The sequence below is a fragment of the Danio rerio genome, chromosome 22 (genome assembly GCF_049306965.1).
Source record: "Danio rerio strain Tuebingen ecotype United States chromosome 22, GRCz12tu, whole genome shotgun sequence".
In the NCBI taxonomy this organism is placed as follows: Eukaryota; Metazoa; Chordata; class Actinopteri; order Cypriniformes; family Danionidae; genus Danio; species Danio rerio.
In genome coordinates this window covers 32,594,143-32,613,439 of record NC_133197.1, presented here as the reverse complement: position 1 = coordinate 32,613,439, position 19,297 = coordinate 32,594,143, and the positions used below count along the sequence as shown (strand labels likewise).

General features: G+C 37.5%; 1 protein-coding gene and 1 non-coding gene across 17 annotated transcripts in view; one reads left to right on the top strand and one right to left on the bottom strand.

The window, feature by feature from the left end:
* Positions 1-883: 883 nt before the first annotated feature.
* The window catches only part of LOC141380217 (uncharacterized), a 20,066-nt gene continuing 1,652 nt past the window's right edge, over positions 884-19,297 (bottom strand). The window contains exons 1-6 of one of the 2 annotated variants that reach the window (XM_073937516.1): positions 4,583-4,707; positions 4,446-4,477; positions 3,929-4,243; positions 3,710-3,838; positions 2,497-2,600; positions 884-2,307 (exon numbers count right to left, since the gene is read on the bottom strand). In XM_073937516.1, coding sequence (XP_073793617.1) covers positions 2,206-2,307; positions 2,497-2,600; positions 3,710-3,838; positions 3,929-4,243; positions 4,446-4,477; positions 4,583-4,587 — 687 coding nt within the window. In that variant the 5' untranslated portion in view covers positions 4,588-4,707 and the 3' untranslated portion in view covers positions 884-2,205. Of the gene's footprint in view, positions 2,308-2,496; positions 2,601-3,709; positions 3,839-3,928; positions 4,244-4,445; positions 4,478-4,582; positions 4,708-19,297 lie in introns of those variants that run through there. The other variant, XR_012397858.1, reaches the window with a different exon arrangement.
* Positions 13,548-19,297, top strand: part of LOC101882639 (uncharacterized) — a 25,903-nt gene continuing 20,153 nt past the window's right edge. For all 15 annotated transcript variants that reach the window (XR_012397873.1, XR_012397864.1, XR_012397872.1 and 12 more), the window contains exon 1: positions 13,548-13,640. This is a non-coding gene — a transcript (uncharacterized protein). The remainder of the gene's footprint in view (positions 13,641-19,297) is intronic.

Here is a 19,297-nt window from a genome sequence, read left to right as displayed (position 1 = left end):
GTGCCAAAACTTTCTTCAGGTAAACAAAGAAAACATTACATTTGGAAACAGAGATGAGGTTCTCAAGGTGAATGCGTACCTTGGCACTAAAGGTCAAACAACAAAAAATAAGGTCAAGAACCTTGGTGTGACTCTGGAGTCAGATCTGAATTTTAATAGTCATGTCATAGCAGTTGTCATAGTTGACATAGTCATCAGCATACTATCATCTCAAAAACATTGCAAAAATCAGATGCTTTGTTTCCAGTAAGGATTTACAGAAACTTGTTTAACTTGTTCATGCTTTCATCAGCAACAGGGTGGATTTCTGTAACGGCCTCCTCACGGGCCTTCCCAAAAAGACAGTCAGACAGTTGCAGCTCATCCAGAACACTGTGGCCAAGATTCTGACCAGAACCAGGAAATCAGAGCACATCACACCTGTCCTCAGGTCTCTACACAGGCTCCCAGTTTACATTCAGAATAGATTTTAAAGTATTATTACTGGTCTATAAATCACTAAATGGCCTAGGACCTAAATACATTACAGATATGCTCACTGAATACAAACCTAAAAGATCACTTAGATCTTTAGGATCATATAAACTAGATTAAACAAGAGTTCAGTCAAAGCAGGGTGAATCAGCTTTCAGTAACTATGTCCCTTGCTGCTGGATTCAGCTACCAGAAATAATCAGATGTGCTCCAACATTAGGCACATTCAAATCAAGACAGAAGACACATCTGTTTAGCTGTGTCTTTACTGAATGAGCACTGTGCCACATCCGACAGATCACTCTATTATGTTTTTCTCTTCTTTTTTCATTCTTTTATAACCTGTTTTAACACATTTTTATTTTTTTTATCTGTTTTTTATCATTTTTATTATTTGTTTTATTTTCTTACTCTTGTCTCTTTTATTCTTGTTTATTTAAAGCACTTTGAATTGCCACCGTGTACGAAAAGCTATATAAATAAACTAGACTTGCCTTGCTTTGACATTCACTGTCAACACTGGCACCTTATGTAGACAAATGTATGCCTTTTCAAGTCATGCCCAATCAACTGAAATGACCACAGTTGAACTCCAATTGAGCTGCTAAAACGTCTCAAGAATGATCAGTAGAAACAGAATGTACCTGAGCTCAATAGGGTATATGCCGAGCTAGTGCTGTTCCCATGCTGATACACTTCCGGTGACCTGTTATTGTGAACTTTTTCTCATTTTATACGGTTCCTTATACAGCATTGATGTTGTAATGTCATTAAAATACAATTAGTTAAATAAACTTTAGCATTTATTTGGTTGCTCAAGCGTAAAACGAGACAAAAAGCTGTTTACTCGCACGTGCCTGTCAGAATCGACAGGCTAGCGCAGAAGCTCCATTGAATATACTGGGGTAATAAATGCTCATATTATAAAGATATGGCGGGGGAAATGTAATTTAATGCAGTGCTTCTCACTCAGCTAGTGGAGATCGCTGATTTTTTAAAGAAAACAGACCTTAAACGCACCAGATTTTGCATTGGCATTCAATTCGCCGGAAGCGCTTAACCCAGGTTAATGGCAAATTAAAAGTCCTTTTAGCATGCTTCGGCATATACCCCATTTAGATCTTCACGGCAAAGTTCTTGTAAACATGTGAATTTTCAGTTTTTAAAAAAATATTTTTAATAAATTTCCAACAGTTTCAAAAAATCTTTTTTTCACATTGTCATTATGGGGTATTGTGTGTGGAATGTTAAGGAAATACATTATAAAACCCTTTTTGGAATAAGGCTGTAACAAAAAAATGTGGACAAAGTGAAGCGCTATCAATACTTTCTGGATGCACTATAGCTAGTGTTACTATTTTTATATAGATCTAGACATTTGTGTGGCTGTAACCAGCTCTACAGGCCCCTTCCTGTAAATAATCAGACCTGTTTTTTTTTTGCACCTTGCAGAATTCTAACACAGAAATAGGATTATGTCATGATCAATTGTTTAAAAAAACTTTAATGATATTAACATATTCTTTTGACAAAAATAAATTCATAAAGTCAACAATAGCAGGTCATCATTTGGTTAAAAACTAAAACAAATCTAGATCTAGCACTGGCAAAACACAACTTCACTGGGTTGAGGTGCAGACAGATGTGCCTGAACACACAACGATCAGCTACATGAATGCTTTGACAACCACAGTTTCACAAGTTTCTGCAAGAATGCCATGTAGGTCAGTTTTACGCGTGTGTTTGTGGTTTTGGCAGCTCTAATTTAACATAGGTGCTGTTTACAGGGGCAGGAGGATTATTACTCAGCATGGAAGTGTCCACCTCAACATCCTGAAAGACCAATGTAGAAAAGAGGATTAGATAGATAGATAGATAGATAGATAGATAGATAGATAGATAGATAGATAGATAGATAGATAGATAGATAGATAGATAGATAGATAGATAGATAGATAGATAGATAGATAGATAGATAGATAGATAGATAGATAGATAGATAGATAGATAGATAGATAGTACCTGTAATTGGCTTTGCTCTGGATCATGTTGGGTAACTTGTGTTATCTGTAGACCAGTGTTTTGTTCTGCCAGCCTATTTCTACAGCCATAAACCTTCATGTATCCTGCGAATTGAATAACAATAAGACAAATGCACATTTAATTTATTACAAAACAGTCTGCAGAATCACTTGGATTGACATTCTTTCTTTGTGCATCACATCAGAGTGGGAAAGCTTCCCCTATTCCCCTATTCCTCTGTGTCGAGTGTATTTATGGGTGGTTCGTTTTTTCTAAGCGCTACAAGTAGATAAAACTCGCTCATTCAGAGGCGGGAACCAATGGACATGCAACAACTTTAATCATAAGGTAAACACAAAACAAAAGTTTCCATCTGGAGCTCCTTCATGGGACTCCAAACTTGTAAACACTCGCTTTATTAGGCTTGTGGCTCTCAGCACCGCCCATGCGCGTCAACCCTACCAAGCAGACCCATCACAGAGCTTGCACTATGCGTTTTTGCGATGTGTAGTTACATTATTTGAAAGGTGGCATCAGCAACAAAGGGCTATGCGACCATGCTATGCGACCAATGGCTGCGTCGGAGCATACGTGTGCACTTGAAGCAGAGTATAAATCAACCTTAAGTGAGAAAGTACATACTTCATGCTAGGCACAGCAGACATCCCAAGTCTCCCAGAAGCTCTGGGAGTCCCTATATATATGTAGAGACCCCCTGATGCTCTCAAATGACATATAACTTAGGTGTTACCCTGCACTAACACCCCCTCCCCCCCTTTTCCCGCACATTTTACTCACATTTAGATTTGCCATGTGAATGGCATCATAAGCCGCTTTACAGGAAATACAGCAAGTTATCTTTGCATTTTGGGTCGACCATGATATATAGCTGTAGGCCATCATTGTATTATTAGGGTGTCATTTCCCTTACTTCTATATGCTGGTAACAATTCTCTGTAAACAAACCAGTGGCGAGTCTAACTCTACTCCTTTGGTACCGTAACCTTGTGCCAGGTAGCCTTACAATAGAGTCCCTAAAAGTGGTATACATGTTTACTATTTTGGTACTTCTGGCTGTGGAAATGGAAATAAAAGTGTACTGTACTGCACTTTACCATGCCATTAGTTATCAACCATAATATGAAAATAATTATTGGCTAATCAGTATCAGTGTGTATTTACATGTCATTTTATTTAAATTAACAAAACCCACCTATGATCACAACGACCAAAACAACAATCCACAGACCCGACATGAGGGCGAGAGTCAGCCATGATGTCTGATTCTGCTGGATGAACTGCACTACTGTATTATTCTGGCACTCGGTTTGCGGAGTTTCTTCTGTAAAATAAAATTAAAAAAGTTACAGTACATTAGTAGTCTTGACATAATCAGTGTTCTGAAAGTTTTTAGTGCCAATAGAGAGCTTACCGGTGATGTACAGTCTGGTGCCGTTGCTAAATTCTGGTTGTTTATTTGTGCTCATGCAGTAATAAACTCCTAACTCATCGGTGGTGACATTATTTATTAACAGACGACTAGAGTTCACTGAATATTTAAGTCTGAATCGTTTATTGTAGTAAAATGGTGTTTGGAAAGAGCGTAATATCAGGACTGAATATGAAAGATTCAGTAAAAACCAATAAACCTCAGTTTCAACAAGATCACAGTTTATGCTGACATTTTGCCCCAAATGTGTTTGTTGATCTGTTAAAGTCTGTGCTGCCTCACACCATATAATCAGATCTACAAAATAAAATCAAAGATTCTTTGTCAGTACTATTGTAGTACAATGTACAGTACTACAATAAGGTTCAATAAAAGGTTCAAACAACCAAACAAACAAATGAGCCAAAAAAAAAAAAAAGTTTATGCATCCAACTTTTGACTGATTTGATTTGTGCAAGAAGAAAAAGTTCAGAAAGCATAATATAGATAAAATACTCACAGAGATGAAAGAGCAAACTCATCATGTTGTAGCTGCAAGTAAAGCACATTGAAATGAAATGTTCTAGACAGCACTACCCTTCAGTAGTGAGCAAAAGTTCAACCAAGACAAGAACAGGAAGTGATGATTATTCTCACCTCATTTATCCTCCACCATCTGCATTTTATGAGAACTCAATTGAGATTACAATTCTAAGGTCTGGTTTCACAGATAGGGGGCTTGTACCATGATGGTGGCTGAACAGACTAGCCACATTTCCACTATCGGGCCAGTGCGAGCCAGGGCTTTTATCAGGCCAGGCCGGGCCAATCGCCCGGGAGGTTGAGCAGTGAGGCCGAAATCATGTCGCGTTTCCACTGTCAGGCTAGTAGCTCGCAGTGCGTCACGCAAACCCAGCCCCTAGAACATCCCCCAAATCGAACGTCACACAACCTGCCCACTTCAGCGGGAATCAGGCAGATAAAGCACACCACATCATCACGAAACTATTAAAATTAGGACAACCAAAACAAACAAATGACATGTTACTGTACTGCAGTACAATGCATGTCTATACGCACATGCCTGTGTGTTCTCATTCATCCAGGCCATATCCTGAGCTGCTGCTGCGCTGATGGTCGTGGGTAGTGGAGAACATGAGTCTGATTCCAGCGACGCTCCAGGGACAGACGAGTCTTCGCTGAGGCCATCTTCCAGCCTAAACCACGACGAATTAAGTTCTGCACAAGACTTTTGGCCAGCGGAGAAATTAAAATGGTCGTGCCCAACTGAGTCTGGTTCTCTCAAGGTTTTTTTTCTTCACTCCCATCAGGTGAAGTTTTTTTTCCCTCTCCGCTGTCGCCACTGCCTCGCATGGTTCAGGATTGGTAGAGCTACGCATCGATGAATTGGCTCTTCAGTGTTTGAACTCTCAGTAATGATTAAATCACACTGAACTGAGCTAAACTGAACTGAACTGAACTTAAACACTAAAACCTGAACCACACTGTTCCAGTTCCTGAACCACACTGTTCCAGTTACTATGACCATTTATGTGAAGCTGCTTTGACACAATCTACATTGTAAAAGCACTATACAAATAAAGCTGAATTGAATTGAATTGAATCATATTCATTTACTCGCCGACCGACTGTTGGCATCGAAATCCAGTGGTCTTGCCACTAACAGAGGAACCCAGCGCAGGGAGCACACACATCCATAATATAAAACCACATACATAAAATTCTCCGTTAATAACTCGATATAAAATGTATTTTATAACATCCTCAGTTAGACAGACACTGTCCAACATTCATCCCAAATGCTCCGGAGAGAACTGAAAAATGAATTTTTCCCTATAGGCTTTATGACACTAAATAGGTGATTCCCTTTATTTAAAGATGTTGCTTATTATATCTTAAGTAAAGGAATGTGTTCAGTGTTTCAGCACATAAGAGCAGCACATAATAAAATATAGCCTATATTGCGTTGCGTTCAGCAGCTATGCAATTTAAAGCTCTTTATGTATTTAAATTTCCTTTTTTAATTTTACCACGTCATATAATAACATACACACTTGTTTGAGGACACAGAACACATTTTGAACTTGCAGTTTTCCCCAATGCGTCTGTAAAGTCCTGCGCTGCTGCAGACAGAAAAAAAGGTCGCCTAGTTTCTGCTTTCACTCACCCCGAAAATGCTCTGTTTGCATGATTAATATCATTGTATCCAAATACTATATACTGTAAATAATATTTAAAACATTCTCCGGTGTTTATTGGTTTTAGAAAATATCTAAAATCTTTTTTTTTTCAGAGAGGCTTTTGACAAATAAAAGTTTAATATGGCTTAAAAACAGTTTGATATAGTACCTAATTGTTATAGCTAGCTTTTGTTAGTTTTATATTGGTTTATTTATTTAATGTGATTTTATTATATCTGATATTTGTAATTCTTTAAATGATTTCAATATAGCTTAAGCTATTTTATCTAGATATGACACAATTGTTTTAAGCCTACAAAAGTGGACACGAAATTTGTAAAGTTTAATGTCTTTCTGTTGTATTCATATAGTGTATTATCGTCCAAAATAAATAAAAACAATAAAAAAAGAAAAGAAAAAAGCCGCTCGCGACATCAACAGAGCTATGAATGGAGCGCTCTTTTCCTCGGTCTCACACACACACATACAGGCATCTAAACGCGCACAAACACACCTTTTAAACTTGACAAAAACTCTCGAAAACCTTTACTGTCTGCTGTGTCTTTAATATGGTGTAAAGATTATTATGCGTTATTGAATCAACTAGGAGGATGCAGCAAAGAAAAGTCACTTATAAATTTAAACTACTTTATTATTTTATGCAACAGCCTTACATTTAAAAGAGAAACATAAGGGCGATCATATGCAAAAAGACCCCAGCCTATAATTTGTTCCAGATGTTTTCTTTCCCTTATTTAGTGTTAAAAACGCGACGCGTGCCGCTTTGTTTACGGACCTCCGTGGAGGAAGGTAATAGGTGTGTGTGTGCGTTGTCGTCCGGAGAGTGGTTATGTGTGTGTGTGTGTGCGCGTGTTGACGTCCGAGGAGGAGGGCTGTGTGTGTGTGTGTGTGTGTGTGTGTGTGTGTGTGTGTGTGTGTGTGTGTGTGTGTGTGTGTGTGTGTGTGAGAAAAGAGCAGAGTTTTATTATCGTCCAAAATAAATAAAAACAATAAAAAAAGAAAAGAAAAAAGCCGCTCGCGACATCAACAGAGCTATGAATGGAGCGCTCTTTTCCTCGGTCTCACACACACACATACAGGCATCTAAACGCGCACAAACACACCTTTTAAACTTGACAAAAACTCTCGAAAACCTTTACTGTCTGCTGTGTCTTTAATATGGTGTAAAGATTATTATGCGTTATTGAATCAACTAGGAGGATGCAGCAAAGAAAAGTCACTTATAAATTTAAACTACTTTATTATTTTATGCAACAGCCTTACATTTAAAAGAGAAACATAAGGGCGATCATATGCAAAAAGACCCCAGCCTATAATTTGTTCCAGATGTTTTCTTTCCCTTATTTAGTGTTAAAAACGCGACGCGTGCCGCTTTGTTTACGGACCTCCGTGGAGGAAGGTAATAGGTGTGTGTGTGCGTTGTCGTCCGGAGAGTGGTTATGTGTGTGTGTGTGTGCGCGTGTTGACGTCCGAGGAGGAGGGCTGTGTGTGTGTGTGTGTGTGTGTGTGTGTGTGTGTGTGTGTGTGTGTGTGTGTGTGTGTGTGTGTGTGTGTGTGTGAGAAAAGAGCAGAGTGTGACAAGCTAGGAGATCTCCTCGCCAGTTCTTGGAGTTTTTGCTCAATAAAATTGTTGTTTTTTCAAGTCCATCGTCTGTATTTACATTCACCCACTGGCAGCCGAAATCCACGCCTTACACTACAAAGCATGTATGCACACTGACTAATTTTATTATTAAAATTATTTCACTCTTGTCTCGCGCAGAAGGCAGTCAGTGTCAGCCAATCGCAACAGACTGTCATGGGTCCAATCAACGCAGATTAGCTTTGCGCTAATGGGAGTTATGGGAGTCGCTGGAATAGTTGGGTAAACATAAATGCAAATGACAAGATAATGAAAGTGTTTTTGACCTTGCATACATAATAGACTGTTGTTGGAGACCTGTACAACCAAAATATGACCCTATTTCATGTATAATATGGGCTCTTTAATCAATACTATTAGACTGTGAAGAGACTTTCAACCAGCACAACAAAAGATGCTTCTGAAGACAATCACCTACGGCACCTTTAACCTACATAAGAAAGTGTCTTATATAGGCTAATTTTTATTTTCTTTTTTGTCTCAGAAAGGGAGTAATTATATATTTAATAACTAATTTAAAGATATATATTTTCTCATAGATTAGACAAAACACTTGCATGGTCTGGGTAGTCAGCCAAAACTACACTACATTATTACTCCAAACTGAACTTTCTTAAATATTGAAATAAATCTAAACAGATCTGAAAATTGATTGATTTTATTTTAAATTTGAATATAATTTTGTTTAGTTCAAGTTTAAACAATTAAACTATCATATATCTATAAATGCATAGAGAAACTCACAATTATAATTGGTCTACTAATTTTCGTTCATATAGCTACACAGTACATTTTATATATTAGCAATGAAGTTTGCATTGTACATGCATTCATATTGGTTATCACTTATTGTTTCATAATGTTTATAACAATTTGTTACAAAGAAAATAGTTAAATATGTTAAATATGGGGAATAAAGTCAGGATCACAATTTGTAGCTGCAAATAACAAAAAAATTAAAATAATAACAACTTGGTCCTTTTGTTATACCTTGTTAAAATTCTTAAATCATAAATCAGATTAAAAATATATATATATTGATATGTTTTGCATAGGTTTAGATAATATGTAAAATGGCATGAAATGTTTTTTTTTTCTTTCTTTTCAATTTCCATTCCTTACTGTTTCTGAGGATTAAGAATTTTTTAAATATTTGGACTAGAAACAAGTCAGAAACTCTTAAGTAAGAAAAGGATTTTGGCAGAGTATTTAAACATAACTTTTGTATTTATTTATTTATTTATTTATTTTTTAGTGAGCATTAAGAATTTGACGCAAGGATTCAGCTACATTTAAAGAAAACTGACAATCTACTAATGCTGTCTGGGTTTTTGTTTGTCAGGTAGCTAAATGGTCCTTGGATTTTTGGAAAGTAGTGAATTCTTTGTCTAAATGTTCTGCAGCTGTCTGGTAGTCAATACCACTGCATTCTTATCAAAGCACATCATTACTCCATATTACACTGTATTGTTTGGTTATAATTTTGTTTTTTTTCAAAATGCAACTTTATATATAAACAAAACAACAAAATGCATCTCTCTATATGGAAACGTATAACTAGGCTACAATTAACCATTACACTTTCCACCTATTTAAGTTTTTAATTTTACTTATTAAATTAATCTAAATTAATTTGCAATTGGGCTTTTGCATATCTGAAATTATTTGGTGAGTGTATCAATTCTGCATATTATCTAGTGAGTTTATAACTCACTTTCTGATACATTAACTTAGCGTTCATATTTACCATAATCTAATTAAAAATATACATTTATAAACAGAACATTTAATAATCTGGGAGCGATGACTTTACAGAGCCCATATTATACATGAAATAGGGTCATATCTTGGTTGTAAGGGTCTCCAACAACAGTTTAATATGCATGCAAGGTCAAAAAACACTTTCATGGTCTTATAATCTGCATTTATTTTTACCTAATTATCCCAGCGACTCCTGTATGAATCGTCCAGTGATTCATTTGTTCCCAAACCCCTCCTTAGCGTGAAGCTAATCTGCGCTGATTGGACCAATGACAGTCTGTCACGATTGGTCGACTGCCTTCAGTCAGAGAGTGAAATGCCAAACAGCTAATCAGCAAAATAAAAGTAATCACAGTTCATACACGCTCGATAGTGTAGGCGTGGAGTTTAGCTGCCAGTGGGTCAATGTAAATACAGACTATGGACTTGAAAATACAGACGACTGACTATTTTATTGAGCAAAAACTCCAAAAGCAGTTGAGGAGATCTCCTAGCTTCTCACTCTGCTCTTTTCACAGACACACACACACATATTGCACAAACACACACGCACTTAACCCTGCTCCGGACGACAACGCGCGCGCACACACACACACACACACACACACCTCCGGACGACAGCGCGCGCACACACAGACACACACACACTATATGGCGGGAGCTCCGTTAACGCAGCACGCGTCGCGTTTTTAACGTGACTAAGAGAATAAAGCCAGTTAACCTGATACAGTACACGCGGTTACAAGTAACAAATCACAACTAAATACATTTGCAAGCTAGAGTAAATGAGGCAACTTTAATCGCACGTACTTACACTTGAGAAATGGAGGAAGAAAATATATATATATATATATATATATATATATATATATATATATATATATATATATATATATATATATATCAATATATCCATCTGCAGTGTGACTTCAATCGACCGGCATGTTTGTGTGTGTGTGTGTGTGTTTGTGGGTGTGTGTTTGTGTGTGTGTCTGGGTTTCTGCGTCAGAGGGCGGGGCCTCAGGTTTGAAATCTCCCGGTGTTGCGCGTGCACGTGAATAACTTGGTTTCGTTCGTACGTCATGGCGAAACACCTAATGAATCGGTATCAAGGCGACTCGTTTGAAGCACTATGAGTCGACTCTTTTATAGATGAATCAACCGTTTTAAACACTGTACACTAACAGATTTAAAGGGCCATGAAACCCCCTCGTTTCAGCAGGGTGTTTTCACACCTCTACTTTGGAAAAAGTCAGAAAAGTGGGCGTGTCCAGCTCTGTTTAGGGGGGAGTGTCGGAGGAACTAAAGTGGGATGGTGTGGGAGTGTCTATTTGGGCACGCGCGAGTTTCAGTCAAAATACACACACATGAGAAAGTGATGGTGTTTAACCTACATGGACATCTGTAGTCGAATTATTTGCCAAATTATTAAATGGTGGACTTTAGCTGCTGTTTGGCTCTTTCATACAGGGAATTCATTCATGCCCCTCGCGACAAACGCGATATTTGATTCGAGGAGCTGATCTAAGCATGTATTTTCATGCAATGTTTGTTACCGTACGGTGAATGAGAGAAAAAAACCCTCCGCATTTCCCGGAAACTTAGATGCACACGGCAGGTAGCGTCAGAAAGCCGCGTGTGTTATTCCGGTCACAAAATGCGGTGCTATGTTTGCACTCAGTGCAATAGTTAACTTAATTCGATACGAACAAACTGAATAAACAAAGAGCACTGGTCTCTCACTTACCAAATCTGTAGAGACAGGACAATCACCAGCAACTAGAGCCACGTCTTTATGAAGAGGAGACTAACGTTACAAGCGAATCCGGATTTCAGTGTTTGCAGATGAGAACAGCTCTCAGGTAAACAATAACCCTCCGTAGACACGTAAGTTATTGTTGTCGAGCGTCGCGTACACTGTTAATCCACATGTGACTCTGAGCTCTCACAGAGAGAAAATGAAAACGAAACTTAATGGCAGCAAACTATAAAAGCAACACTTCACGCTTGTTTTGCCAACACAACGTGGCGTCTCTGTGGCGTCAACACGGTGACACTAATGAATATTAATGAAGTTGCACAATAGAGCGCGCTGATTGGTTTGAACCAAGCCTTACTCATGCATTAATGCAGCACACTGTAAGACGTAATAAGACTCACTCTGGCACAGACATCCAGTCTACACGCTGGAATATACGCTATTATGTCATGACCGTGACGCAGCTTCAAAAATTCGTTTCAAACAGGAAGTACGAATTTGCTTGAAATAACGCATAAACAACCAATTTACACTTTTTAGTGAAATATAGGTGTCCTAATAGTGTTTTTAGCAGTGTGGGACACATATACGACTGTCAACAGCTCAAAAAATGTGTTTTGGTGTTTCCTGACCCTTTAAGCCTTAGCTGGATACTTCACTTCACTTAGAGCTGTGTTACACACTACATGGAGGGGAATTTTCAAAAACCCATAATATGGGCTCTTTAAATGTATTATTTGGCCATGTATCTTTCATCCCCTCTACTGGACGCATTAGGAACAACAGGGGCGTAAAACTGGAAAACTGAGCCTGGAGTGTGTAGGTGCGTTCGACTTCATGCAGCGCTGCCCAGATCGATCGAAATCTGTCTTAAAGCGGTGCATGCTGGTTAGAAATTTTGTCCGGATTGATGCTGCGCCGATGCCACGTGACTGTCACAAGTGGCATCAAAGTACCGCGACAGCGCTCCGAGATCAGACGGCAGACTCAGACCGTGCAGCTTCTGAAGAGCGGCTGCAGGAGCTCTGATGACGACACCGATATTTCACGATTGGCCAAGTTCACCACATGACAACAAACACGTGTATTTCGGGTTTATAATAGGACAAATTCCGATTCAAAAGTTTCAAAACAAACAATTCACTTTTCACACCCTCTCTATCCTGTACACATCTTGCTTATTAAAAGACTACAAATATTTTACTGCAGTATCATCTTTTGTTAAATAATCTGGTTATAAAGGTTAGCTTGTTTGCACAGGTTTATTTTTTAACTTTTTTATACAGACTATTTACTGCATTCATCTCCATGAACGATTTAAATGATATATTTTAGTGTATATTTTAGTGAATAACCTAAATATGAACTCAAATAGGTCTTACAGACTTGAAATAAAATAATCATCATCATTGATCCTGCCACCCTAAAGCTCTCTTAACAAATTAAGTTAATTAATTTAGTAAATAATTATAAAATGGTATTATTATTATAATATAATATATATTTTATTTCCTGTCAAGCAGTTTAAAGGCTACCTGCTCTTTCTGGGAAACTTCTACATAGCTCACTTATTTTACCTTTTGTTCTTTTCAACACAATCTTTTTGGATTAAAATGCTTTTTTGAAAATGCTTTCATTATCCAAAATAATCTCATTTATTAAGACCTAATCAAAACACCTTGTTTTGCTTTTTACATTGGAAATTTTTATATCTATATATGAACATATATGTAAACCCTTTTTTAGCATATTCAAACAAGAAGTATTAGCCTAAAGATTGATGTTTAACTCCTATAATTTATGCTTATTGCTTTGTATTTAATAGACCTGTTCGTTTTTATGTTTATATTAACCTCTCATTTCCTCTTATTTCTCTCATGCATTTGTTATATATGTTATTCATAATTCTCCCTTATTGTTTAAAAAGGAACTATAGTTTGTAGAGACTGTATTCTGTTTTATTTGTAAATGTTTTGTTGTTATAAATAAAAATAACAAAAAATATATATATATATGATGACGCCATGTGATCGGTCATCATGACTGCAGCAACTTTGAGTCCCGAAGTGTCCAGCTGTCCGTCTTGACGGCTCCGTTTTCAACTCCGCCCCCGCCTGCGCTCGGCTAATCTCGTTGATCATCGGCTGCAGCTGAGCTTCATGTCGAACGCACCTTGTGTATGTGGTTCTGCTGCAGTGACGGGTAGTGTCAGGTGGCAGCTGCCCCTGACACGGTTTTGCTTTACTCGACCTACGAGAGGCTGAGAAGAAAACAAGATTTTTTTTTGTATGATTGCACATCCCGTTTGAAGTCCTTAAACATGACAACCAGGTAGGCTATAGCAATGTTTATGTGATGTGAATACCTCTAAAGCTAGCTGTTTCACTTTATCATGCTCATTTCTTTAAATATTACATTATTATCAAATTGTTTGTTCATATAAATAGGTCATTTGAAACCATCAAAACTGCTTGTCTAAGCTTTTCTAATTTTGGATCGCACTCAATTGTACACAGTGAAACAGTGGCGTTGCGGGCTGGGGGTTGGGGGCTGATGCCCCTGATGTATTGTCAAAAGAATGTATTGTCAGAAGATGTAGCACTTAAATAAAAATATGTTGTATAACATTTATTTGGTTATCTTAGTACTGAAAATTAACACATACATCACGCGCATTCCACTTAACCCAAGTGGTGCTCGCTGCAGAGCCATTTGGGCCAGCTGAGCTCCAGCGAGGGGGAGCTTGAGCTCCACCTTTTTTGCACTTCTTTCAGCTGCAGCTGGTGATCAGCGAGATTAGCAGAGCGCAGGCGGGGGCGGAGTTAAAAACTGAGCCGTCAAGACGGACAGCTGGACACTTCGGGACCAATGACTGTAAAAAATATGGACGACGCGACAGCCCTTTTTCCCATTGAACGCCTTGAGGGCAAAACGCCTGCTTGACGGGCACAAACTGTCGCAAAAGACTGCTGAAATTGGAGCCAGACATGCGCAGAAGGATTGTCTGATGGAGCCAGAGGAGGAGCCGCGAAAATGAGCAGAGTCGAGCTTCCAATCAAACGCTTTATGTAAAATCAACTACGCCCCCCGAACTTCTCAGCATGCGTTTGCTGTCATATCAACACAAATGGATGTAATAACGTTAACAAATATGAGGGTTTTATATATTCAATCGCGCCAGCTCCAGGCCGCAGCGCATAACTTACTCGCGGCGTCGCGGGCTGATTCCGGCTCGCATGCGGCAGCGCCTGCTCGCTCGGCCGCCGCATCTGGCTCGATTGACTCGGCTGGAATTGGGTAGTGAGTCCAGGCATCCGGAGTAGGTCCAGCAGAGGTAACATTAGTCAGTCTGAGCTCTAAGAGATAAGTCTCCGGCAGGCGAGAATCTAGCCGGAACTGTGTTTTGCTATCTGGGTGGCTAGGCGTGTAACAGCAAACTAATAAAGCCCGAAAAAAGCCCTGAACTTAGCGAATAAACAGTGTTCCACCAGGATCATGTATGTCAGAAACTATAGTTTACTGCTGAACTCATTTTGTCATGGTAAAATAACACAGAAATCGAATAATAACATTTCAGTCTACTTCAGTCTCCTGCCGAAGCTCAGACGCCGCGCTTTGAGAAACTGTCAATCACAGCTGTCAATCACGATGACACGCCCAGCATTAAATTACTGCTAAAAACAAACTGTTTACAAAAATGAAGATCTGCACCTATTTCAGCACAATAACCAGTGCCTTAATCGACCAGAACTATCTTTCGGGACATTTTATTGCAAGTGTAATATTTTTTTTTATTTGGGCTCAAGTCTCCTTCATTAACACGGAGGAGGCGGGCTTTATGACTTGTACTGCAGCCAGCCCCCAGGGGGCGATCTAACGGCCGAAACCTTCACTCAAACGTAGGCTTGCGGCACACTTGATTAAAACAAGGTGCATTCGACATGAAGTTCAGCTGCAGCTGGTGATCAACGAGATTAGCAGAGCGCAGGCGGGGGCGGAGTTAAAAACGGAGCCGTTAAGACGGTCAGCTGGACACTTCGGGACTCAAAGTTGCTGCAGTCATGATGACCGATCACATGGCGTCATCATATTTTTTTTTGTTATTTTTATTTATAACAACAAAACATTTACAAATAAAACAGAATACAGTCTCTACAAACTGTAGTTCCTTTATAAACAATAAGAGAGAATTATGAATAAAATATATAACAAATGCATTTGAGAAATAAGAGGAAATGAGAAGTTAATATAAACATAAAAACGAACAGGTCTATTAAATACAAAGCAAAAAGCATAAATTCTAGGAGTTAAACATCAATATTTAGGCTAATACTTCTTGTTTGAATATGCTAAAAAAGGGTTTACATGTACATTTATAGATATAAAAATTTCCAATGTAAAAAGCAAAACAAGGTGTTTTGATTAGGTCTTAATAAATGAGATTATTTTGGATAATAAATGAATTTTCAAACAAGCATTTTAATCCAAAAAGATTGTGTTGGAAAGAACAAAAGGGAAAATAAGTGAGCTATGTAGAAGTTTCCCAGAAAGAGCAGGTAGCCTTTAAACTGCTAGACAGGAAATAAAATATATATTTATATTATAATAATAAAACTATTTTATAATTATTTAATAAAATAGTTCTTTAACTTAATTTGTTAAAAGAGCTTTAGGGTGACAGGATCAATGATGATGATTATTTTATTTCAAGTCTGTAAGACCTATTTGAGTTCATATTTAGGTTATTCACTAAAATATACACTAAAATATATCATTTAACTCGTTCATGGAGCTGAATGCAGTAAATAGTCTGTATAAACAAATTAAAAATAAACCTGTGCAAACAAGCTAACCTTCATAACCAGATTATTTAACAAAAGATGATTACTGCAGTAAAATATTTGTAGTCTTTTAATAAGCAAGATGTGTGCAAGATAGAGAGGGTGTGAAAAGTGAATTGTTTGTTTTGAAACTTTTGAATCGGAATTTGTCCAATTATAAACCCGAAATACACGTGTTTGTTGTCATGTGGTGTACTTGGCCAATCGTGTAATATCGGTGTCGTCATCAGAGCTCCTGCAGTTGCTCTTCAGAAGCTGCATGGTCTGAGTCTGCCGTCTGATCTCGGAGCGCTGTCGCGGTACTTTGATGCCACATGTGACAGTCACGTGGCGTCGGCGCAGCATCAATCCGGACAAGATTTCTAACCAGCATGCACCGCTTTAAGACAGATTTCGATCGATCTGCGCAGCGCTGCATGAAGTCGAATGCACCTACAGCTTACAGGAGGCAGAACGAGAGCTCATGCTCCCCCTCGCTGGAGCTCAGCTCTGCTCAAATGGCTCTGCAGCGAGCACCCTCTCACTTAACGCAGCGTTTGTGTCGGGTAATTAGTTCGGGTTTGTGTCAGCTGTTCAGCAGTACCTGTTTCTACCGGCAGGTGGGAGTGGCTCTGTTGTCAAATGGCTTAAAAAAATTCCGCCACTGCCTTTCATTCATTCATTATTTTGAGAAGCTGAAGCTGCTAATAATACAACTGTTTCGCGAAACGGAATAGTTCTATCTACTGATGAAGCTTATTTATTTTCACAGTATAAAATGTGTGTAGTTTTGGTGAAATAAAATAACTGAAATCAATCAAATATGCATCATATTAATGTAAATACATGCGAATTAGTCAGAAAAACATAAATTGTATTAGCTTTCTAGATATGATATGGATATCTACACATCTTTATCTAGATATGAAATAGCCAGTCACATCTGTTTCTGTAATAGTTAAATCACAGTGAGTTCATGCATCTAGCTTATTATTTTATAGCTATTCTATTGTAACATGCTTTGTCCGTTAGCTGCGGATTATAAATCGACTTTCTTATGAAAATACCCAAGATGGCTGGAAGAACACATACAGTTGAAGTCAGAATTATTAGCCCCCCTCAATTATTAGCCCCCGTTTATTTTTTTTCCCAAATTCTATTTAACGGAAAGATTTTTTTTCAACACATTTCTAAACATTATAGTTGTAATAACTAATATTTAACTAGCCTATTTTAAGACACTTCTATACAGCTTAAAGTGACATTTAAAGGCAGGGTAGGGTAATTAGGCAAGTTATTGTATAACGATGGTTTGTTCAGTAGACTATCAGAAAAATATATGTCTTAAAGGGGCCTAATACTTTTGTCCTTAAAATGGTGTTTTAAAAAAATATATAACCTAATATGGACCTTAAAATGGTTTTTAAAAATGTAAAATTGCTTTTATTCCAGCTGAAATAAAACAAATTTCTTCAGAAGAAAAAAATGATCAGACATACTGTGAAAATGTCCTTGCTCTGTTAAACATCATTTGGAAAATATTTAAAAAATAAAATAAAATACAAAGGGGGCGAATAATTCTGACTTCAACTGTATAGACATTTATTTTCACAGTCGTGTAAATGATCAGTTAAAGCCTTTTTATGTTTATTCATATCTTATTTTCATTTAACTACAGCAATAGCTGGACGCCTACATCCATAGGGATTTCCTGCAATGTTCTACTTTTGTAAGGCATATATGGAATTTCTGCTCAAGTGTAAATGAAACAGGCATTACATGCATTTAACGAGCTACAATGCCGACATCAACCCTATGTTAAATATTATATGTTTGAATTCATTGTTATTGAATATCAATATTTTTTTGGTATTGAATTTAGAAATTCCAGAATCTTGACAAACTACACCTTAGTTAATCACTCTGTCCAAATGAACATGTTTGTAGCTTTGTAACACATTGGATAACAACTCACACTATGAAATAAATCATATTTTCAGATTTGAGGACATGCAGAAAATTACATTTTCAAAAAACAAACAGAAACTGCAAATCATGAGAGGAGATAGGAGGCTCAAGAGGTATGAAATGGCTCATAACAGACTAGTAAATGGGTTAATTTATCAATGTTTTTTTTTTTTTTTTTTTTCATTTTTGGTGTTAGAAGTCACAAAGCTTCACAATGAATTGTTAAAAGACTGCCAACTCAAAAACCTTTTATTTATTATTAAACCATTTATAATCCTTTTATTAAGATTGGAGTAGATCACCTCATGAATGGTCCTCCATGAATCATCTCATATGGTCTTCTTTGGGGCTAAGCCCCTTATCCCTTTCAACCCTAGCAACGCCCCTGCACTGGAATGTTCATATCATGTTCTGTCCTTCTATCCCAGCAAACATTTGAACGTGATGACCGTTGTGTCATTGATAAATAAATTCAAAGCGGGAATTGAAATGACGTCTACACATAAATAATAAAACGTAATTTCTGCACATCATCTGAACCCATAAATATGCTGTATTCTGGTTGTTTATACGATGTGATACTGTGTGATACGATGTGATGTGTAATTTAAGTGCTTTAATAGCCTAATTATACATATGAAATAATCACATTTAAAATGTAAAGCTGTGAATGGCAATCAGGTTCTTAAAACTTCCGATTTCAGTCCAGTCAGACCTGAACGTCTTTATAACGTTGCAATCTTGTGTACATCATAATTAATTTTTTTGAGCGTTTATGCAATAGTGTTAAAATTTAGCAAAATTATTTATTGTGCATATTAGTATAGTTATAACATAGTGACAGATTTACATCACCGTTTAGCAGATCAAGGATTATTGTCATGTTGTATGAATGAACAGCAATGTGCAGAGTAGCAATTATATCAATGTCAATACACAATCCCTACCACTCATCATTTTACAATTGTCCATATCCACATATTTACCCATATCCGCAGTTTTGTGACAAGCAGGCTTACACTGAAATTAAATTTAAATGTTATATTTTCAGTCTGGCTGACAGCCTAATCTGTTCTAACATTTTAAAACATCTGAACATTAAAACAGCTATGTGTATAAGGAGACATACAATGATGCATAACAGATAAAATACAGAATTTAAAGGGGTGGTCCAGAATGTTATTTTTAAGGCTTGGTTGT